This window comes from Haemorhous mexicanus, chromosome 4 (assembly GCF_027477595.1).
Source record: "Haemorhous mexicanus isolate bHaeMex1 chromosome 4, bHaeMex1.pri, whole genome shotgun sequence".
Lineage (NCBI taxonomy): Eukaryota > Metazoa > Chordata > Aves > Passeriformes > Fringillidae > Haemorhous > Haemorhous mexicanus.
The window spans coordinates 33,161,739-33,185,688 of NC_082344.1; the positions used below are offsets into that span (position 1 = coordinate 33,161,739).

The 23,950-nt window shown below is 36.8% G+C and overlaps 1 protein-coding gene across 5 annotated transcripts in view; it reads left to right on the plus strand.

Annotated features, from left to right (window-relative positions):
* Positions 1-23,950, plus strand: part of FHIP1A (FHF complex subunit HOOK interacting protein 1A) — a 78,256-nt gene that overhangs the window by 40,424 nt on the left and 13,882 nt on the right. For all 5 annotated transcript variants that reach the window (XM_059844375.1, XM_059844373.1, XM_059844377.1 and 2 more), the window contains 5 exons: positions 3,305-3,537; positions 4,911-5,537; positions 10,308-10,466; positions 12,593-12,679; positions 22,952-23,119. In XM_059844375.1, the coding sequence (XP_059700358.1) occupies positions 3,436-3,537; positions 4,911-5,537; positions 10,308-10,466; positions 12,593-12,679; positions 22,952-23,119 (1,143 nt within the window). In that variant the 5' untranslated portion in view covers positions 3,305-3,435. The remainder of the gene's footprint in view (positions 1-3,304; positions 3,538-4,910; positions 5,538-10,307; positions 10,467-12,592; positions 12,680-22,951; positions 23,120-23,950) is intronic.

The following is a 23,950-nucleotide window of genomic DNA, read 5'->3' on the forward strand; positions in this document are numbered from 1 at the left end:
GAGCTGATTAAAATAAATAGTTACTTTTTTTCTTAGTGGCCCCTGAGTTCACTTCTCCTTTTTCCTCCATGAATTGGTGTTTTATAAATTAATTTACTTCCTCACCTTTGGACTCATTCTGGTCAGGTTATTTGTCTTGTTTAATTGAAGTGAAATTTAATTCACAGGGAATGATGTGATGTTACATTTAGTGTTGCACATTTGATCTTGCAATATAATCACGAAAACCTAATACAGTAACAAAATCTGCTTACAATGAATGTAGTCTGTCTGCTACTGGTATGTTACATTTCAATCTACAGCATGTTAGATTGAAATGTATCTTACAAGATAGTCTCTCATCCAATTCAATTGCATTTTTAAAATAGGGATGCTGTTTTTAGGACCTATTCTGTGACCATTTAAGTTGTCAAAAGCTTTTTGAAACACTATTACAGAGTTTGAAGTCTTTAAAGCCTACACAGTATATTAGTGTTTTGTATTACTAAGGAAATCCCAGCATCCCAAGACGCTTTTGAAACTGGAAATATTTTCTTCCTTATGGGAATTGAATTGAACATAGAAATATTATTGCACATTTCAGTCTGCAATGCTGTCTTGTTACTTCTAGATTTGTGGTTTTCTGAACCCTAACCCTAGGCTTTATCCTAACCCCGACCCTAGGTGCAGCAGTAGCACCAGCCTTGGGCGGAGCTGGCGGCAAGCAGAAACATGGGGAGGGAACCATGTTGTGGCAGTCCTGTGTTTCCCTTGGCTTTCTGCTTTTGTCTGCTGTGTGCTTGAACTGTCTCCATCTGGAGAGTCTTACAGCACTGATTTTTATCAGAATTTGTGAAGATAGCCATAGTCTCCTTTGTTGTTTTTATCACAAGTACTGGAAACTGATGTTAAGTTTCTGATTCTGTAATGCTAATGGAATTTGTCATGTGATAGGTAGGTGTGTAATATTAGTATAGGTTAAATTCTTAAACAACATGCAATGGCTACATTGAAACAGCTTTAAGTTGTCAAGTGAAGGAACTCATAAATTGCCTCTGCTTTGTTAATTAACTTCCCTTACTTCACCTTCTGATACCATCTTTAATTACCTTGTCATATTAGTTTTTCCAAAGCTGCTTGCTTCATGCCCGGTAGAGATCTGCTAAAAGGATGAATTAGGGTTGTAAAGTGAAGGACACTTGTGCCTGGAGGAACCTGCTGGACTTCTACCGTCATGGAAAGATTTCTGTTTGCAGGAGATGCTGGCAAAAGGAACTGGCAGGAAGCGGGCAGGTGATCTAAAGTATATGTCAGTTAAATATTCCTTGGATTATCAGCTATGGTATTAGGCAAAGTACTTAGAGTAGGCTTTTTCTAAATGGTGTGTAAGCATGCATCGTGTTTTTCCAGTGTTTCTTGGTAGAAATGTTGAGTGCTCAGAGTTGCAAACACATTTCCAGAAGGTGTGCATTTAAGGTATAGTAGTATCATTACTTAAGGAAGTCATGATAAAAACACCTAGATCCTGGGTCTTGGGTTCTCAAATCCACCTGCTACTTTGATCTCTGATTATTTTTGTGTGTGGGTTGTAGTTTTTTGTTTTGTCTTGCTTTTGTTTTCTCTCTGCAGGAACATCAGTGATGTGGAAATAGTACATACAATTCATTTTCACAGGACTGTTTAACAAGTAGCAGTGTACTGGCAGGTGCCTTCAAGTAAATGAGTACATGAGCTGGTTCTTTTTGGTTGTGCACAATCCTCTCCACTGCATCTGATTCTAGGTGGTTTATAATCTGGAGAGTAGTTTGTATGGAGTGCCACCTTCATTCTGGAAGTGTTGTCACCCAAACAGATAAAGCGTGCAGGATTGGCGCTGGTTGTGCTGGCTTCTCCACACATGGAATATGTTATCTGCAAAAAGGATGGGCTAGATTGTGTTACTTGTATTGTGTGAGGGTGCTTAGCAAATGCATAGAAAGTACATTGTAAATGCTGAAAGAAGCAGAGTTAGGATGAAGATTGAATCTTGAATATATTAAAATATATGTGTGTGTATATATACACAGGGAAGTGCATAACCTCCTTGCTTGCCTCAGAAATCTTAACAGTTATCTTAACAGAAATCTTAACAGTACCCTGTATATTTTTGAACTCTTTTAGAATGGCAAAAGTCACTGCTACTTTTGAGACAGGCTGGATGTTTTCCTGTGCTAGCAGTTTCTAGAATGTAAACAGAGCGCACATACAGGGAGCAGAGATGTCCGCTACAGAGAAGAGATTTTCGTCTTTTAAGATATGCACAAAGAAATCCCTTCTATACTGGCAAAGAATTGCTGTGTAGGATTTGGCAGCTTATGCTACAAAAAAATTCTGTTTGTTGTTGGGCGCTTCTGGTTGGGTTTTTTTTTTTGCTATGGTCCCAAAGTGAAATAAATTAAATGCCTATTGGTTTGCAAAGAGAAGAATAAAAATGTAAACTTTATAAAAAGAAAAAGGGTTGGGGGGAGCTTTGTGACTTATATACTGGTGTGTGAGGGAGTACTATGTTCTCTTAAGCCTCTCAAATATCTGCAGGATATCACTCTTTGTTTCATTTTAACTTTCCCCTGCAGGTGTGCAACTACTTTGATACTCATATAGCTAGGATATTAAATAATGGATGAATGGAATGCTTCAATGTTTTATCCTATTCTCATAGTCCTTTAATATGACATCTCAATTTATATGGCTTTGGATGCATGAAGGTTTTATCTTTCATGTTGTTTGGTTTTGTTTACTTTGGTATTGATGGAGATGCACCCTTCTATGTGAGTATGGTGATCTACAGATGTTTTCAACTGTTTATGATATAGTTTCTGTCAGAACACTTCTAAGAATATGTAATTATATCTATTACTGGAAGATACTAAAAAAAACCCCAGAGAAATAACCTCTATTTTTTTTTAACCTGTGCAGTCTGTGCAACATTAATTACTAAGTAACTCTGAACAGACATGGTCAGATGGCAAAAGCGTCATTATGAGAAACTAAAAATGCAGTGATATGCATAAAATGTTTATTGCATAAACTTCTGTTGGGCTTGTTTATTTCAGTAGCACCTTATTACAGTCATTGATCTCAAAAGTTTGAGCGTTAAGCTATTATCATGAGCAAAAGTCTATGACCCCATATAACATGCTTTAAAAAATTCTATCCTCAAGCTGAATCAAAAGAAGAAAAGTTTGTGTTCTCTTTAAGAATGTTCTTTTCTGTTAGACACTATAATTTGATGTTCACTGGTACATGTGTGATACGTTTCTTTTTGGTTTTGTTTTCTTTTTAACAGATTTCTGTGGGCACCAAAGCTCAGGACACAGTATCAATCTCATCAGTATGCTTGAACATATGTAGCTCACCGGGGGATTTAAAAAAGAAATTCAGCATGACCTAGTTGGCTTGACCTGTGGAAATTTTATAATGTCCTCTGGAGCAAGTATCAGCAGAAATAGGCAGGCTCCCAGCCTGCAGGGTGTTGACCCAGAAACATGCATGATAGTGTTTAGAACACATTGGGCACAGGTAATGTTAATTAATTTTATTGAGCTGCATTAATATGAATTTACTTCATTCTTTCTTTTGGAATAATCCTGAATTGCTCAGGAACAAATGTCTTTTCATGCAGAATCTAGTACATGCCACTCAACTATTTTTAAAATGCAAAGATAATTGACCTTTCAAGGTATGGTTAGCCTTTACTAATCACACTTGGAACTCTGGATTTGCATCTAAATGGGAAGTGGTAGGACGTGGCAATATCTTACTGAAGGCCTAGATCTTCTTACTGGCTTTCCTATTGATTCATTGTGACTTGCACCCTGTTGCAGACTTCTGTGCTTCTTTTCCTTGTGCTAGGTAAGTATTGCTTATCCTTTTTAAAGTAAATTAGATGCACAGTGCAAAGCTGTATGCACTCTTGCTTTATTATGGATAGATGTAGATTATACACTTCAGCATATTCTAAAAATTGTTTGCATGTCATCAGGATTGTAATTGCTTTTAAGCAAAGATGTTTTGCCGTGAGCATCATAATATAAGGTATTGTTTGGTGCAGTAATATTAATAACCTAACAATTTAGATAAAATTGATTTCTTTGCTGCTGTTCTTGTTGTTCTTTGGTTCTCCCAAGAAACCAGCCAGACAAATGGTGGTGTTTCTGAGGTATTCCAGAGTCAGAGGAGCTGTCATTCAAGAATCACCTTTTCTCACCTAACTAGTGATGTGTCATGTTAGGGGAGCCACTATTCCTTTAGGCTTTTGTGGCAGAAAGGCTAAAGATAATGAGGTTTTTTTGCAGACAATGAGCTTTATTGTTTGCATGCACAACAGAATGTAATTCATTGTTAGAAGTGCTGGTTGATTATTATTATATTGAAAGTTGCAAGAGTATGTGGGTGTCAGTGGCCACTTACTATCAAATAAAAGTTGTCAAACAAAGAATAGCACTGTCAGCTGCTACTACTCTTACTACTCCAAAACATCCCATGATATTGATATTCCTGAGCACAGTTACTCTGGCTGGAGAACAGGCCCTTTGATTCCAGTCTTCGATGACAAACTTGTTTCAAACAGCATGGAAGCTCAATTTCTGAACACTAAGGAAACCTACTTTATCCCTATTTGAGAGAACCCCTCTTTTTCAGGAGTAGGGCAATTGACAAATTTAGGTCCTTATTAAAAATGGTGAACAACAGCAGTATATTCTTGCCTTGTACGTACCAAATGTGAAACTTTTGGGTCTTGTCTGTCAAATTCCTAAATTTGAAAACATAAAAAGACTTAATGCTTTTTGTATTAAAGAGTTTTGATAATTTTTTCCCTTGTATTGATAGGTGCATGCTTTTTATGATGCATTCAAGTGCATTAAAACTGATCTGTCTTTGTTTCTCTTTAGGTTCTGAAAATCTTAGAGAAGCATGATCCTTTGAAAAATACTCAGGCAAAATATGGGACAATCTCAGCTGATGAGGCCAGCACTGTCCAGAATTACGTGGAGCACATGCTTTTCTTATTAATTGAGGAGCAAGCAAAGGATGCCTCGATGGGGCCTATACTGGAGTTTGTGGTCTCAGAAAACATCATGGAGAAACTTTTCCTTTGGAGCCTACGGCGACAATTCACCGATGAGACAAAAATTGAGCAACTCAAAATGTATGAAATGCTTGTAACCCAGTCTCACCAGCCTTTGCTGCATCACAAGCCCATTTTGAAGCCTTTGATGATGTTGCTGAGCTCCTGCTCAGGAACAGCCACTCCAACAGTGGAAACGGAATTGGTTGTCCTCTTGAACCAGCTCTGCTCTATAATAGCCAAAGATCCCTCCATTTTAGAACTGTTTTTCCACACTAGTGAGGACCAAGGAGCTGCCAATTTCCTCATTTTTTCCTTGCTGATCCCCTTCATCCATCGAGAAGGAACAGTAGGCCAACAGGCCCGGGATGCCCTGCTTTTTATTATGTCTCTGTCTGCAGAAAACAACCTTGTTGCAAATCACATAGCAGAAAACACCTATTTTTGCCCAGTAAGTTGTTCTTATTTTACATGGTCTTCAGCGCTAAACTAACTCTTTCCTGCATTCTTTCCCCCTTTTCTATCATTTTTGGTAAAGAAGTGTGGTAACACATTTGTTTCTGCTAACACCTATTTATTTCATAAATGATAATGCTGTTTAAACCATCCCCAATGCCAAACACAGTCTTACTTCTTGTTTCCGTACTTTTGTGCTTTTGGGCCTGAACAAATGTTTTTTCAGTCCAATAGTGAATTGAATTGGAAAACTGATGGAAGTTATAGCAGAACGCAGTGGGAGGGAAATCTGTTCTATCTTACTGTGGGGCACTTTTGAGATTCTGGGGCTGAAGGGAGTGAGGAGTGAGGTGTCCTGAGGGTGGTTGTTTCAGGTGGCAGCACAAGCTTAAGCTGGCTGTGCTTCCCACATTGACATCAGTTCAACAGTTCAAAAAACAAGTGTAGAATAGTGAGAGTATTACAGAAATATATTTTTTTTTTCAAGATAAAAGAGTTATTTGCTCTTGTCACAAAATTGGATGTTCCTGTCTGTTTCAGACTAACCACCATCTTGCTATGTTGTTCTCTGTTACAAAACTTGGTAGCACTGTTGCGTTGTTACACCTGGCAAATTGGTCTTACTACACGAATAGAAAACCTTTACTTACCTTGCTGTTAAGTAAGTAATCTGATTTAACTACCAAAGCTGTGCTACTGCAGTTTTAAAGCTGAAGCAGACTGGAATAACAACGCCTGTTTCTTCATGCCTTATCACAGTCTGAGATCTGCAGTGGGTGTGTTCAAACCCAAGTATCATTCTGTAAAGAAGTTGCTCTCGTGGATCAGTTTTTGGATGGATTCGTTTATTTTCTGCATGGCTTGCATTTTGATTTAAAATCCTGGAGAAATGAAGTGGAGGAGAGTCTTACATGGCTACTAAAGCACAGAGCTGTAGAAGGGAGAGCACTAGAATCCCTGCCACTGCTCGACAGCTGCTCCAGCCTTAGGTTTTCATTTATTCTGAGATTGCTTTGAGCAGTAAGGCAGAGCCACATTTGTAGGGTAGGTGAAACCTAAAAATTCCACAACAAAACTTCTAAAAGGTTCTTTTGTCAGTTGTAAATATTGCATCAATTTGAGACTCCAATTGAGCTGGTTTAATAGATACTGCCAAAGAATATAGTATTGATTCTCCAACTGTCCTTAAGACAGATACCATTATTGGATCCATGCTATAACTTCCATAATTGCATTTTCCAATTAGTTAAAAAAAAAAAACCAACCCAACAAGAAAAACCTAGCCTTATTACACTGAAGATAAAAGCCAGCTTTCAACAGCAGGGAGCCATGACTGACAATCATTCCAATTAGGAAGGCTTCTTGTCAAAATGTGCTAAAATCAGACTTCTCTGAACAGTAATGAGGTTGGCCTAAGTCTATAATAAGACTTTAATGTAATGCCATATATTTAGCTTACCAGCACAATATCTTTTTTGAATTTGAGTTGTGATGAGCTGAAAAACAGATTTTGTTCTGATGGAGGATTTTGTAGGTGTCAGTGACATTGCTGTATATCTCTGAAATCAGTGAAAATGTTGCCTCAGGTACTCTGCAAAACAGTTAATGTAGTCCTGTGTTGATAGCAGAGACATTTTGGGTGGTGCTGTGTTGATGTTATCTTTGTTTCTGGGAATGGGTTGGCATGTAGGGTTTTCTTTACCATGCCTTATTTCATAATATAGGTATCCCCTGGGGTGGGGTCTTGCCATAAATCTCTGCTGCCTTATGTACCCAGATCATTGTTAGAGCTGTGCCAATGTGAACCTTCTTGTTTTTTGACATAAATTTGGTTCACAGCTTTTTAAAAACTGGGCTGTCCATAGATCCACAGTATTCAAAACTGTAGCTGAAGAAACTAGAAGGAAGGAAGTAAGGAGACAGTTTGCAGTGGGTTACATCACTAACAAATGTTTTTAACACATGTGTTAGAATGTGTGGGCAAACAATTTGGTGAAGTTTTCTGATTTTAAACCAAATAGCTTTTATCGTGTTTTGACGTGAAAGTTTTCTGGATATGATTGAAGATACTGTCTGTTCAGCATTATAATAAAAAAATGTTTCTCAAGAATTTTGAGCAGGGTCACATCACAAAGTCCCTCACAAAACTTTGTAAATACCTTGCAGCTTAGGAAAGCGACTGTTCTAGCAGGAGGAGGAATGGCTCCGCAGTGTCCTTGAATTGTGGCTGCAAAGAGAGAGAGAGACTATAGTGATGAGATTGATACTGTGTCCTGAGCTTTGGTACCCACAGAAATCTGTTAAAAATCTGGATGTGCGAGGAGAGAGAATTATTGAAAGGAAATAATTGTCCAGATAGCAATTGTTTATGCATTAACAACACATTATAATCACATAATATGCCTGGGATTACAAATCATGTAGTCAGTGTCTTCTGTGAGTCAAGAGAAAGTAAATAAATCAAAGAAACTGCTTTGTAGAGGGACTCATGACTCAATGGTGAGGAAGAAAATGCTGAGGATGCTTGTAAAAGTAGATGAGCATGTAGGGCTGACATGACAAATGCTAGAAGTTTCAAAGGACACTGCTTGCGTAAAACAAAAAATAAAACCAATCTTGCTTTTTCAGGATGTGAATGCATTCATTTCCTTCCCTTTCAGATTATTTTTTTCATTAATGTTTCATTACTGATTAAAACTCTGTTCTCTTGGTAATTTCAGATGGTAACCCTATTTATACCATACACTTTGGAACATTTTAAAATATTTTTTATCTGAAGAGATGAAATTGCTTCCTGTGGCTACTCTGCCTCAGTGCTTAAGAAACATAATTCCATAGAGCCACTTGTGTTGTACTTCTTAGCAAAAATAAGAGCTTCCTAAACTTTACAGATTTTAGCAGCTGCATCTGTCACTTTTTACTTCAGTAAGTCTGACAGACTAAAGAATTCAAGACTTTGACTGATTGTGAGTTCACTGCTCCTTTTAGTGGAGAGTAGTATGTTTTGTTCAAGGTCAGCTTCTTGTGCTTAAGGGCTAATACCCACATGAAGGAGAAACGTGCATGGGACGCAGCTCTGAGGATCAGATTGCATACTGAGAGGGTGCATTTGTGTTTATGAATAGCAATTAAACTTTAAGCAGACAATGGAAAATCAAGTGTGCATTAATTAAAAGTTCACAAGACAAACAAATGTCAAGTTCTCTCATCGTCGGAAGCCTGGGTTTGTGAGAGTAAGTATTTGTGTGGGTTATGTGTAGGTAGTTCTGAGATTTTTTCTGAGCTCTTCTACTGTGAGAAAGTAAAAACCCCAAAGAGATTCTGGTTGTAGAAGAATGGGATTGTACAAATAAAGCTTTGTTCAATAGCTTTAGCTTCTCAATTTTTTAACATATGTCCAGCTTTGTCCTTTATCTAGCTGTGTGTATAAGACTGTGTATATGTCACTGTACTAAAGTGATCAGTTTCCACAGTATTCTCCCCTGCCTTATTTGGCTAACTTACCTATGCAAGAATAAATCCATCTTCAAAATTATGTTCATTAGGAATAAAAAGTATTCAGAAAGACAGACTTTGTCTGACTATATGGATTAACAGTTACAATTGCTTGTGCTTGTGTATGACCAAAACCTGATCACAATCTGTGAACCCTTGGTCTTTGATCTGGACATTGTCAACTGTTTGTTTTCCAGTGCTTTAGTAGATAAGATCTGTGTTTCATCTGAGCTTTGACAGTCTAGCCCTGTAGATGCCAAGTAGCCATTTGTAAGAGGAAATATTCTTAGAAGAGTCTGTTGAATGAAAATGAAAAATATTTCCATCGGGCTGAGTTATAACGTTCCCATTAAAAAAAGAATCATCTTGAAAAATTATCATAAAGTTTTGTGACGTGATCTCAGAAGGATAAGAGTCCTAAGTAATATTTAGAAAGTTTCTGGCTTCAAATAACTTTAACAATTAAAGAGTGCATTTAGAAATACCATACTCTAGATACATTCAGCAAAATTTAAAAACCTTTTTGGAAATATGCTTTTTAAATTGTAACTAAAAATGCTTTCTTGTTCTTTGGTGATACATTCTGCATAAATCACCTGTAAGGCTTAATATTACTGAAAACATTGTTTAAATAATAACTGAGTTCAAACTCTTTTAGTTTTCAGCTTCCCTCCTTCAAATAAATAAGTAAGGAAAAGGGAAATTACGAACAGTTAAATTTACTTCTTTAAAAGTGGATTCAGCTGAGTCTAGGTGCCTGGCAATCAAAGTCAATATGTATCTGTGGTCTAACTGGCGCTGAACTTCATTTTTCTTGATGGGGCACTTTCCCCCTCCATTTCTGATGTTTCATGGCTCTTAGTGAAATGACTTCTTACATGTTTGAGCAGTGACATTTGAAAATCACCAACAAAAGACAAGCTGTAGATAATGGCACTCATGGCTGTTTCTAAAAGGGACTAAAGGAAAGAACAAAATAAGTTTAGAAAAATTTAAAAATAAATTATAACTTTGGATTAATAAAAAAAGACAAGATAACCTGATTTTCTCCATCACTTTCTCCTAAATATCAGATCTTGAATGAAGCATATTATATGGAAGGCTCTTTAAAATATTTATGTCTTTCTGCCGCAGGCCTTTTTTGGAAGGAAATTAATTTAATCTTAACACTTTCTTATGTTACTAAAACTAATAGGAGAAACCATTTGTGGTACTGCCATTCAAGCAGATGGAAAGTTAACTTATTTCCTCTTCTGTTTCTGAAATACAGGTGCTAGCAACAGGACTAAGTGGCCTCTATTCATCTTTGCCTACAAAGCTGGAAGAAAAAGGAGAAGAATGGCACTGTCTGATGAAAGATGACTGGCTTTTGTCACCAGCCCTTGTACAATTCATGAATTCCCTTGAATTTTGCAATGCTGTGATACAGGTAACTGAATGGAGTTAGCCTATTCTTTAGAAGTAGTAGTAAGTTACAGCTCCTGCAAAAGCTTGTAAGTCATAGAGTTTATTTATTTTTGTTAATGGCGTGAACTATTAAAGTTAGACTAAAACAAGGTGTGTATAAAATTAATGCCTTGTGCTGTCTCTTCTGGTTATAAGGATGAACTAATATATTTGTGGTTTTCAGGTGCCAAATGTTTCAAATGAAAGCTTGATATTCGGAGCATTTTCTGTTAAAAGAAAAAACAAAAGTTTATTGCATTCTAATAACACTGTTGATCCTAGAAGTAAATGGAATGCCTTTACATATGAGGAAAAATAGGGTTTGTATCTGTATTTGTTTAAGCTCTCATAACAGCGTACAGAAGAAAATAGTGAAAATAGTCTGTTTTGCCTGTTGGTGAGTACAACATAAAGAAAGCCTTCCAAGCAGAATTATTTAGGTCTCCTTCTAGAAGTATAAATTCATTTTAGATTGGACTATTTCGAATCTGTTCTCTTCTTCTTTTCAGTGCTTTGCTCCCTTACTATTTTTTTTTCTGATTTAAGTGCAAAATTAAATTTTTGTCTTAATATATTGCTTTTAAGGCTTGAATGCTCAATAGAACCCAAATCCAGTATTTCATTAAAACAGGATCTAAATTCTACAGAAACTGTGGATTTGTGTTATTTGAAGAAATGTGCTGGATAGGATTGAAAATTTAGTCACATTTACTGTTAAATAAAAGATATGTTTCGGTGCAAGGCATGCACAGTACAGTAAAGGAACTGATTGACTATTAAAGCCTTGAACAAGCAAAAATAATAGTAGCTGTCATTGTTCAAATGCACTACACAAGGTTTTTAGCATGTTTAAACATGAAGAGGAGACAATATTAATTTTGGTGTCTAACCAGAGTTATTCTGCAGATCTACATTTGCAGGAGATCATAATTGATACCTTTATCATAAGAAATTACATAAAGGGCCCTGCAGAAAAGTTAAAGAATGAATTATTTTAAAAAAACACTGTTCAGATAGATTCAAAATGGTTAAGGATATCAGCTGACATGTAGAAAGAGCAGTTTCTGACTGCTGCTTGATTGTGTCTGTATAGTCTTCAGCTGACTTGAAAGCTCAATTACAGTAGGAATTTTTGCTTTGCACATGGAATGACCTGTGTTCACCCAAAAACTTTGGCCAGAGATTTAAAAGGAACAGGGTGGCCAAGACCTCTTGCCATTTACTGCTTTTTCCCTGGACCACAGCATAGGAAGGACCACTCTTTTTCTTCCTCTTACCAAATTAAGAGTTACAAGTTAAAGGAAGTCTGGTAAGAATTGCAGGTTGGAGAATCTGTTGGAGGCCATGTGTAGGCTGTGACACTCCAGTCTCTGTGAACTTCAAACATAATATATTGATTTTGAAAGCTTCTGAATGGAATTTCATTTTGCTTTTATATACATGAATTGATGTGTTTTCATTGCAAAAACAAAAAGAAAGTTTAATTAAAAAAGTAAATTTTTTTCCTCTAATAATATTTTGGGGGTGTTTGTTTGTGTGTTTGTTTTAAAGCTCTTAACCATCCCATTGAATGAACTATGCAGGTTTTGTTGTAATTTCTGTTTGTTTTACAGTGGCTGGGAGAAGGACATGCGAACAGTGTATTCTTACCCCATAGCTAGAGAGTGCTTTGATTTACCTACTCTTGAACTATAGGAAAGCAGCTGTTCTGCTTTTCTTTATTGTAGAAGGACAAGTTAACAATGGCAAATCCACCTTCAAGTGACCCCAACAAGGTTGCAGGAGCTGAATTTAGAATTTCAGATCTTGCTTTGATGCATGACTGTATACACTTCTCTGTTCATCCATTCATCTTTGTCAGCATGCAGGAAGATTGAAAAGCCATGTCTCTGAGTTTGGCAGACTTACTGTAATTAAAGACGGTGTGTGTATTTCTTTGTAGAAGAAACAGTTGTTAAGAACCAGAATCATATCAAATGCTGGTGAGAAGGACAAATGAATGTCTTATTAAATGGGAAAGGGTTTTGGTAGTGAATAATAGCATTCTGTGCCCTGTCTTTTAAATCTCACTGGAGCTGTTCTGTGTCTTTCTCTCCCCCACCCTCTTAGGTGGCACATCCCTTGATACGCAACCAGCTTGTGAATTACATTTACAATGGATTTTTGGTGCCAGTAATGGCTCCTGCACTCCATAAGGTCAGTGACGTCTGCAAGCATGGCACAAAAGAATAATGGGAAAAAGTGTTATGGAAGATCTCTGTGTAAAGACACTATCAGATGTAATAATAATGTAATAATTTCAGATAATAATAATAGTATCAGATAATAGTAATAAGAACAACAACAATAACAACATCAGCTGTATTGTCACTAGTGACTTCCATGCAATTCAGTATGTTTATAGACTTAACTTTCCATATTTTCATTCTATATACTTTCTTATGCAACATATAGGTATTTCTGAAAATGTTTAAAATTCTTAAGTGTAATGAAGAACCAAAATGTTTGTGTTGTTCTAGACTCACATATAATCAAAAAAGCAGTGACATTTTAGACATTTCATCATGGCAGACATATTTCCATGAGCATTTTTTTTCCTAAATGAATATTTTTCTAAAGGAAGATGCTCATAAGGAAAATGTTTAGTCAAGAAATATTATGCTAGTCTTAGCAAGGTTGCTATTGTTTTGTAGTTCCTTATCATATTGGGTAGAGTTATTTTCCTAAATAGAGTTTGGTAGCAGTTTTCTAATGCATTAGAGTGCAATTTATGTTACTTTGAAGAAAAATAATTCATTTTTTCTTTGAATTTTAGGGTTTATCTTTTGCAAAATATGTCACCAATGTTAGTGAATTATGTATTTACTTTTTTTTGGTTGGGCTGCAAAAAACTACATTTCCAGCTGTTGCAGAATGTGTCAATTATGTCAATTCCCCATTCCTTAAAAATGTTCAAGGTCAGGTTGGATGGACTTTGAGCAAGCTGGTGTAGTGGAATGTGTTCCTGCTATTGGAAGGGGAGCTGGAACTCGATGATCTTTAAGGTCCCTTCCAACCCAGGTCGTTGTATGGTTCTGTGATTTTATGAATTAAGTCTTCATTGCCCTGTAAAAAAACACTCATTTTGAGGAGAAAATGTAGAAACAGCTGAGAGTAAAAAACCACAACAAACATCAGAAGCAAACAAAAAAATTACTTTTGTAAGGTCTCCTTATTCTCACATAGCCTACCAAGCACAAAGCATTGCAGCTGGTTTATTTTGTGGAGGACAGTGAAACACTGTACCCTGCTTTCTTGTTCACAACTTGTTTCAGTAGCACACACAATTCTTCACCGTAAATAGTCATCGAGAAAGTCATAAGCAATGCAGTCTTTTCCAATGATTTGGCAGACCTCAAACACTTGGGAATTGGGTGAGGGTTGAAGTAAAATTTGGCTATGATCCAGATCAAGGCTTTAATCTGTCCTGAGGTAGTTCACCTCCTTACCTGGCAGTAATTTTTTCTATTCCTATATCTGGACTTAATCCCTTACCAAGACTGGGAATTAAAAGTGAAAAGCCTAACCAGTTTTAGGTCAAGGTTATGGATAATGAGGGAGATATCAGAATGGATTCTAGTCTTAGTGAGTACTACTTTATCTCTGATTTATTTGAGACTAACCCTAGATTGGCTTTCAGATGTATGGTAGTATTCAAAACATTCTTATCAGTCAGTAAATCTCCTGACCTCCTATTGGGTTGATTACTTCCCTGTTGATGGTAAATAATTTAAAGATGTCTGTTGTGATTCCTTTTTTCCTTGGATGAAAAATTTTGTTTATATACTCTGAAATTGGGTGAAATCGTATTTCTCTTGAAAATGGGGATGTTGGCTGCTAACATAGGTGACTTTCATAGCCTAGATGTTTCTTGAACCCTGGTATTCTGGTTGGTGCCTTGTTCTTCCAATAATAAACCTTTCCTTGATTAGCATTAAAATTGACTTCTTCCTCGTTAAAAATTAACTTCTATATAAACTTCAAATGATTTTAATGGAGAAGATGGATTGCACCATCTAGTGGATCTGATACAAGTTTTGGTCTCACGTCTGTGAGACCAAAACTCTGTAGCAGAAGGAATTAAGTAAATTGAGGCACATTTGACCTCTTCAGTCTTTCTGTCCTGTGCTCGACATTAATGACAGGAAATAAATATTTTGCCTTCTTGCTTTTGGGACATATGTCTATGCACTATGATAATTATGCTGCAAAAGCTCTTTCATACATTAAAATTATTTCTAGTTGGCATTGAAAACATTAATACTAAGGGGAAGAGTGGACTTTGAAAACTGTATCTCCCTTCTAGGGACTTAATGTTGTAATTAACCTTGAGGTTAATAAAAAATTGGAAAGGGCCAAAATGAGAGGCCAGATGTTTCATGACAATTTTTAAAACCGGAGTTCTTTTATTTAGCACAACACTAAATGTATCTTGATTTTTTTCTTTTGAACTGACTCAAAATGGTTTGGTGTCATAAAGTCTACTTGTGGCTGAAGATTTTAGTTTTAATTTAGTCATTCAGTTTGGATTGTTCTGATTCATTCTGGCTTGAGTTCAAATACAGTGTGTAATGGAGCATGGTATAAATACCTGATGAGTAAGACAGATCAGTGCAAGGTTAAAGGGTGGTAAGAAGCGATGATGATAATTACTGGTACATCTTCCTGAGGTGTTTCTATAAATCTTATTTCTAGAATTTAACTGGTGTGGAACGGCTGCTTCTGATAATTCTTGGTGATAGGACGCAAGGATGTCAGTCAGTCTGTTTAGACCTCATGTGGCATACTGGTCTTAACATCCCACATCTAATCTCACATTCATGGTTCAGTCTTAATGTAAATGTAAAAATTGGAAGGGAGATGAGCTTCTGGCTCTGCTTTAGTATGGCTCAGGCAGGCCGACTACTACAAACCTGATCTTTCTGTACTATATTCTAATTTTTCTAGAAGAAATATGTTCTGAGGAAAAAAAATGCTCTGCAGCAAGACACAGACTAGCATTAATTGTTTATGCAAAGACAGTTCCAGTCAAGAATGGGATTGGACTAGGTATCTCCTAGAGGTTCCTTCCAACCCTAGTTATTCTGCGATTAAGTACTGTGATGTCTTTAATGTATTTTGTCACTGGGTCCCCATCCCCATTTAGCAGTGAGCATGCATTTTCATGATCTTTCTTTTGCTGTTGAAGCTCTTCTTCAGCTCCAACTGGACTTTGGCCTTCCTCATCCTTTCTCTGCATATTCAGGCACTTTTTCCATATTCCTCTTGGGTCACCTTTCCATGCTTCTGTCTCTTGATGTTTCAGGCTTTTTAGGAGCTCTTAATTCATCCAGGCCTCTTACCTCTTTTCCTTCATTTCCTTCTCTTCTCCCAGCTTAAAACATCTGACTATCAAACAAGACTTTTGGTAAAAGTAGCATTAAAATTTCAGTAAGTAAAATTTCATTAAAAATTGTTTAAAGTTTCACTGCGTGGTTCAAAACTTTAAGGTATGCTTATGTGTGATCTTGAAATGTTTGTGACATTTATGAAACCATGTAGTAAGCTCTGTCTTTTAAAAAATTTTGCATATTGTCTCCCTATAAATACTTACTATGTACACAGTTCACTGTGTGAATGAAAAAGTACAAGACTGTTGAGGATGGAGATGTTTCTATGAAAAAGTCCGTGGGTGGGAAGACCAATATATATTTTTCCTGGTGTGATTTTTCTGGTTTTATCTTGGGAAGCTAGTATGGAGTTGAAAAAAAGTGTTCTCTAGTTCAGGTTTTTTCCAGTTAAGGAAGTTTCAAATTGATCGGGCAAGCTAGCTAGCTAGAAATAACCTGTTTTTCACAGTGAGCTCTGTGCAGGTTATTTTTGTAGCAGATTAACTGTGATGTGCTTAAATAACCCAAACATTCTCAAGCTTATGACTCCCTAACTTCATTTCTCAAAGATAAGTATCCTAAATATAGCATGTTCTTGTAGCCTGATTTATACCTTGTCTGTCCTAGTCTTGTCACTTTGTGTGGGTTATCCCACCTACATGTGTAATGAGCGATTGACAAGCATGTTCCTATCTCCAAAGCTGCACATTGCTGAATGGGTAGTCAGAGCCCAGATTTGTATTACGTAGCTGGGCATGTGCATTAGCTGGCTGTGCTGGAGAGCTCTGCCTTGTCCTTTGGTTATCTGGATGTTATTGTACATTTTACAAAATGTACAACAAAACCTCCCTTACTTCTGACACAGGGGTTGCTTGAGACATCAAAAAAGTGATTCAGTGAAACTGTTTGCGAAGCAGGGGGAAGGCATGTCTTTCTGCAAGGTCACAAATTCATTTGAAAACAGAGGAATAAAATGGTTTGTCTGTAAAGATACAGAGCTAAAGAAAATGTTAATTTGGTAGTTTTTTTCTATTATTTAAATTTTGCCCAAACCTTCTTTTATTCTTTCTGGTGTAAGTGTCTGGGATTTAGAAAAAAATTAAGATTATCTTACAGAAATTGTTCTTAAATTAAGACTGGTAACTTCTGGTGGCCTGTCAGTTGCAACTTGAAATTATACAGCTCTGTATGTTCTTCCTTATATTTTGATACATAGGGAAGAAAATACTTGGAAGAAGGTATGGTTCTGTTCAGAGAATGGTACAGAGCCATACCATTGGATTCTGTGACATATTAAGCTCTGTCAATAAAATACAAGGTCTTTTGGGGCCAGATTATACAAGGGTCTAAGTAATCGAATAAGACTAATTTTCTCCTCAGTTGAAACCTCATTGAAATCCCAGGGTGAATCCAGAATAATCCTGTTGAAGTCATTTTTACTGGTTGTGTTAGAGGCTGTATTGCCTTATTTTGGTTGTTAGTAGACTGTGTTTATTTACCTTATTCTTTTAGGTAGTTACAGCACTTCTGTAGAAATATAAGTGAAATCCTTTTCAGAAGCTCTTGAATATGTATATATTTTGCAGTCAAAACCATGTGCTAGATAATTAGGAGCCACACTTTGGTACTTATAAATATCTGGTTTCCTTTGGTACAATTCACATTGGTTATATACATCCTTTCACTGTAAACACATGTGATTTCATTTTAGTTTGGCATTCAAAGAATTTGGTTGACACAGGCAGCTATTCAGACCATCTTGAATGTTTATGTAATTGTGGTACTTCAATTTATTGAAGAAAGCATTAAAATCTGACAAATTACATGATAAAAGCAAAATTTTAATGTCAGCATTTACTCCTCTACTGCATGGCATTTAATTGCTAACTATGATCTAATTATTTTTATACTTGGAAGGCTTGTTTTAATCTGAATATACTTGGTTTAGTCTGAATAATGGAAAATTGTACCAGCTTTTTGACGTAAAACATTACTATTGGCCAAATGAACAGAATTGCACTACAGAGGTGCTGGCACAGTCCTGTCAAATAAGCTCTGTCAAATGGACCTCAAGTCTACTACACACTAACCCATCTCAAAAAAACCCTCTGACATGGTGTGCTACTGTGATAATTCAATAATACTTGCTTCATGATTACACAGCTCAGCTAGGGGGAAATGACCTGTAAATTATACTCTACAGATTAGAAGGAGCATCTTTATAAACGTCCTACAAGACTGTCAGTTCCCATTTAGGAATAATACCATCCTTCACCTTACTGAAAAGCGTTTGGACAGCTGCTGTAAAAACATGTAAACCAAATGTCACTGGAAAACTTTGAATAGCCTTGTGCTTTGCAGAAGCCCATTAATAGCTACAAAACTTAATTTTACCGGCTATGGTGCTGATATATGCCTCTCACTGCATGCTTCAGTCATGCAGTTTAATTGAATTTAACCTGGTATAAACTGAAGCATTTTATAAACATAAGCGTTAAAACTCACCTTTATTTCTGAGTTTTTTTAATCTGAATTAATTTCCCGATCCAATTCATTGTGGAGCATGAACCCTTCTGCCTGTAAAAGTAGGGGGCAAGAAGTTGAAAATTAATAGAAGACACTGGAAATGGTTAGATTTTTTTTTATCAGTGAGGTGAACTTACCCAGGTTGAAACTGTTTGTGGATGGATCTAGAGGATAAGGTCAAATAAGAACAGTTGAGGTCTTTTCATGGGCAATGTGAAGTCCTTGTAAGAAGGGATATGTGATGGAAAGGAGGAATCATGTAGGCATATTCATGTAAGGGGCCATGAAGCTGTAAATTAGAAAATATATATGTGATTCCCAAGGGAAAATGGCCAGTAGAAAAGAATCCATGTGATTGGTCTAACACAGAGTGTAATATATTAAACTGAACTTGCAGTGACAGTAATTTCTAGCTTTTTGCTATTACTTGGCAGAGTAACTTGTAAAAGCTGGATCCCTTTACAGTGTTCTGCCTCACCATCTAATCAGTCATCAGAGGAGGCAAGGAAAGATTTGCTGAAAATGATTACATAATTATAGAAGGGTATTACATGGCTAAAAGTGGCCTTGTCTTTTCAAAAATCTCCAGTCAAGTATCTCTCTGGCCATGAAGACTCTCAGCTAGTCCTTTTGTTGCAGTTTACTTCTCAGAAAAAGATCTGTAACAGCTGATTTTGTATAGAAAAACATATGGATGAGGTTTTTAAAATGGTATTTTTAGATATGCACTTTATATTGAAAAAAAAAAGGAGCAACTTTTAGTTGTGTTTGGGGGTAATCAAAATAAAAATGGTAGAGTAGTGGTCTGATTAATGCAATGAAAATGAATTTTTTTTGTTGTTTTTTTTTTAAATTTTTTAATCCTGTAGTTTTATTTTAAGAGCAGAGATATCCCTGGTCTCTGCCATTAGCAGAAAGGATCTAATGCAAGGGATGCTACTGGTCGGTTTCTATTTTTGCTGTTGAGGAAGTGGTGGATTTTATTATTGCTGAAATACCTTTATGAAAAAGGTATTATCAGAACATAACTTGAAATTTAATAAAAATTTAATAAAAAAATTTATCAGAAACAAACTTGAAATTTAATTACTTAACAAAGGGTTTTTCTAGAAACCCATGTCTTGATTTTATTAGTCTCCCTTTGTTACAGTATTCTTCTTGACATATGAATTACCAAAGGTGAAGAATTTTCAAATTAAACATAAGATTTTTGTAATTTTTGTCTTGCTGTTTATCATCTTTTCAAAGATGTTCATTTCCGAGGGCTAGTAACTAAAAGCTTTCTTGGGGAAATGATACTGTAATCAATGTTTACAATAACAGTTTTTGTAGAACTGCCTCAGGATTTGACTGTAGTGGACATACTTGACATGGGTAGCGCCTCTTTACTTCTCGGGGAAGGTTTGTTCTTTTGATGTTTATCTGAGTACTGATTTGAATTTATTAGAGATGATTTCCCTCTTCCCCCAAATCTGTCTCACGAGACATTTGTTTAAGAAGAGACAGCCAGCAGGTAGACTGAATGAAGCTTAATAGCATGGCTTTGGTATCGTGGAAAACAGAAATCTTCAATAATAACTGCACAAATTGAACCAATCTCACTTTCAACACTCCATGTTTTATGTATGATGCAGTCTGTAGAGAAGGTGTGCAGAGTTAAAAGGATTTTTGCCAGGACTGGGTTTAGCCTCATCTAACTGATTTCTCCAGCGTCCTTCTCTAGTTAATTGCAAAAAGAGTCAGCTCTCCAGAGGCTCAATCAGAGCAGACTAATGTATTCCACAGAGCAAAAGGAAAATTAGCCTCGTGGAGTTAAAACTGGCTTTCTTGAATACTTCTCTAGGTGCTTTGAATCTTCAGATGTTACACTCACCATCAGATATGCTAAAAGGGAGAAGCAAACACAGACTGCAAGATGGCAAAATAAGATACAGTAATTGTAAAAGCACAGACATCTGCTTCCAGGTTTATTGATCTTTTTCCTAAGCCGCATACCTGGCTTGCATTTAAGTGCTCAACAGCAATATTTTTGTTTGATTTGCAAGGAAGCAGAAGGTTGATCTTCTTGCTGGTTTGTAGGGACAAGTTGCACACAAAGGCACACTCAGAGAACACTAGAACTTCTAGAACATGATAGCATGAAAATTGCTTGTGCAATTGCTTGTGCCTTACAAAAGGCACACTTTATTGTGCCTACTTTGAGTGTGGCACAGTGATCCTGCAAAATAGACCCTAGCTTCATTTATTGAGGAAATTTGAAGGGGTATTGTAGATAAGGCAGTGTGTGTTCACTGAAAGTTGAAAAAGATTCTGACAAATCCATTTAAATCTTGACAAAACTTAGTCATCTTGTCTCTTTCTTGGAAAATGGTTAATCAGATTAACCAACTTTTTTTCCCAAGAAGAAATAAAAATTAAATGTAATGTGGTACCCTTCAAAAATACCCCCTAATTAAAAAAAAAATAGGATTTAACAAGATTACAAGTAACACCTTTATGAACTATTAGGGCTTCATTAATCATTGGTTGGTTCTTCTAGCTCTGCTTAGTTGTATCAGTGAAGTGTTGGCTAGTAAACATGATTTCATTTTTTGTCTACTGCCCAAGCTCTTAGGAGCGCTGAACACACTCTCAGAATGTAGCATTTCTTTTCTAAGCTGCTCTCCAGCTGGCTTTCTTCTGCTGCTGCTCTTTGTTTCATTCGTGATACGCACTTTGAAAAGCATGTGGGTTTCTCACTGATAGAAATTGAAGGATGAGTTGTCCAAAGAGTGTGGGTTTTAGAAAAAGGTCACTGCCCTTGTGAATCTGCTGGCTTTTCTTGCTTTCGTGTACAGCTGCAGTATTTGATACATATACATTCTGTCAGCAAACATTGGTGAAACTGACAGCCAAGAACATGCTTCCTTTTCCCCATAAAGGATGAAGAAGTGACATGGAGATGCATTACTTCTGTCTGGCCTTTCCTTGGCAGAGAGTTTAAACTTGTCCATGAACTGTATGGTGTCATAATGATGTCACATGATGGATTTCTTTGGCTTTGCTTTTTACCACTCACTACAATAGGAAAAAAGCAAAAAAAAAAAAAAAAAAAGGCAAAAATGGCAAGAAAAGACAGTTCTTAGAACAAGAGACACTAACTTTCACCAGAAGGCTATTCCTTTTTACACAACAACTCCCCAGACCTATTCCAGGAAAAAAAAGTTTCTGATTGGAGCTGGGCTGCTTCTATTTCCTGCTGAAAAATTTGACTGTTGCTACTTCGCTGGTGCTTTGTTTCTAATGCCAAAATGAGCTAGTATCCCACTGTATTAATGATGGTGTAGCTGAGTATTAGAATAAAGCCTCAGACTGAGAGTGATTCAATGACCTTAGCTTTAGAGCTTCTCTCTCCATAAGGTCTGCAGGCTGTGTACTCCATTCCTATGTTCTGTGTAACCACCCAGAAGCAGCTTGTGATGTGAAATGCTTTAAAGAGAATGTTTGCATCATGGCATTACTGTGTACATGGCTAACATGCAGCATAATGGAACAGGGATTTTAATATTTACAGCATGTTACGTAAACGTTGCCCTTCTGAGTATTTTCTAAATCCTCTTAGGTCTTAAGTGACAGCTTTGATTTTTTTTTTAATAAAATCAGTCTTTTCATTTATCCAGCTAAGTTTGGTAAACAATGGATGTTTAATACTTCCTTTCATATAGACAGATTCTTGTATTTAAGGGTTTATCTTTGTGCACTTAAGCTTATTAGATTCCTGGGTAACTATTTAAAAAATGCTGACTTTGCAAGAGCAATACATGGTGCAGAGGTGGGCTTTGGAATTTTCTGTGCTTTGCCAGTGTGTTCTGTGAATAGATAATCTCCAAGGGATTGCAATAAGCAGAGCAGCGTGGGTTATGGTATGCAAATGTCACATGGATCATGAATTCTATTTTGATCTACTAATAGTCAGGAGTGAAAATTTGGGGTTGGACTTTATGTGTGAATATATTTGTATATATACTCCTTTTAAAAATTGAGTAAAATGAGAAACTGTGCTGTGGCAAAATAAAAAGAAGGAAAATCATGACAAAATTCTGGATATCTATGGGAATTTTCTCTTTAAAGCTGCACGACCATGACTTTGTACTGTGCTTTGAATCTGCTCTGACATTTATTTTTAATTAAGTGGTAGATGCAGGCATTCACAGCATCTGAAAATGCTTCTGAGGGACAACAGAAGTGTGATGCAAAGGAGATGACATGGGCAGAATGTTGTTGGGGATCTTCTGGCATGATTTGGTCCTTTGATTTTCACTATGTGTGAGATCTGGGGTGTCAGTATGAGGGAGAATATTTTTCCTGGGGATGCAAGACAGATAAGAAATGTGTTCAAAATGCTTGTGAGGCCAGTTTAAAGAGTGAAGGCTCAGTGTTTTTGTGGCAGTGTTACAAATGGAGACCTTTGCTGGATGTGCTGTTGCAGAGGATGGGTGGGTGGATATTTTGTGTGTGTTTGTGTTTGCAGTATTTGCATTACTTTTGCTTACAGGTGACTGTGGAGGAAGTGATGACTACAACTGCATACCTGGATCTCTTCTTGCGCAGTGTTTCGGAGCCAGCCCTCCTCAAGATTTTCCTCCGCTTTATCTTGCTGCACCGACATGAGAATGTTCATATCCTGGATACACTTACCAGCAGAATCAACACACCATTCCGGGTAAGACAAGCAGAAGGAAGTTCAGGAACTCAGCATGGATGCAGGTTCAATGTTTAAGTGGGAGATTTCATATATTACAGTTGGCTACTTGTTTAGCTAGGAATTTTCTCCCCTCCACCCAATGGTATGATTTCTGCACCCTCTCAGGTTTGTGTATGTGTTTTGACATTTAGCAACCACTATACAAAATAATAAATCTGTGAAGTGGTTTCACATATGTAGGAAATGGGATAGGGGTAAAGAGAGCTTCTGAAGTCTGAATCCTGTTGGAAGATAAAAGGTAAATTTGGAAGCATTTTTATTCTGACCAGTGCTGGATTAGTGCTATCATAGATAACTCTCCCTGGGACTTATAAATATACTCGTGGTGAGGAGCCTTTCTGATCTTTGGAGTTTTGCCAAGCAACAAGCATTTTCAAATAGTCTGTCTGGGGGAACAATGGGAGCCCTCTAAGGAAGTCTCCAAATAAATCCCAGTTGTTAACTGCAATCTTGCTGATGTATTTCTCAGGAATCTATAGTCTGTATTTCTGTAGCATGTTTACTTATGATGTTGCCTGCTTTATTTGATTAAAAGAACACACTTTCTTGCTCAAGTGATGAGGCTGCTGCCTCCTTCTCTTTGCCTTCATTGCCTTGTGCAGTAGGGTTTATCTCAGGTTTGTGCTGAGCCCCTTCTCAGCCTGGGCACAGTGCAGCATAGTGGCTGGAGAGCTGCCTGACAGAGAGAGTAGTTACCTTTGCCAACAGCTGGATCTTTTGGATGAGAAAATGACTACTTGTTACACTGGACTACTTGAGTGAGCCTTGGTTGACTGGCAACCTCGGCTG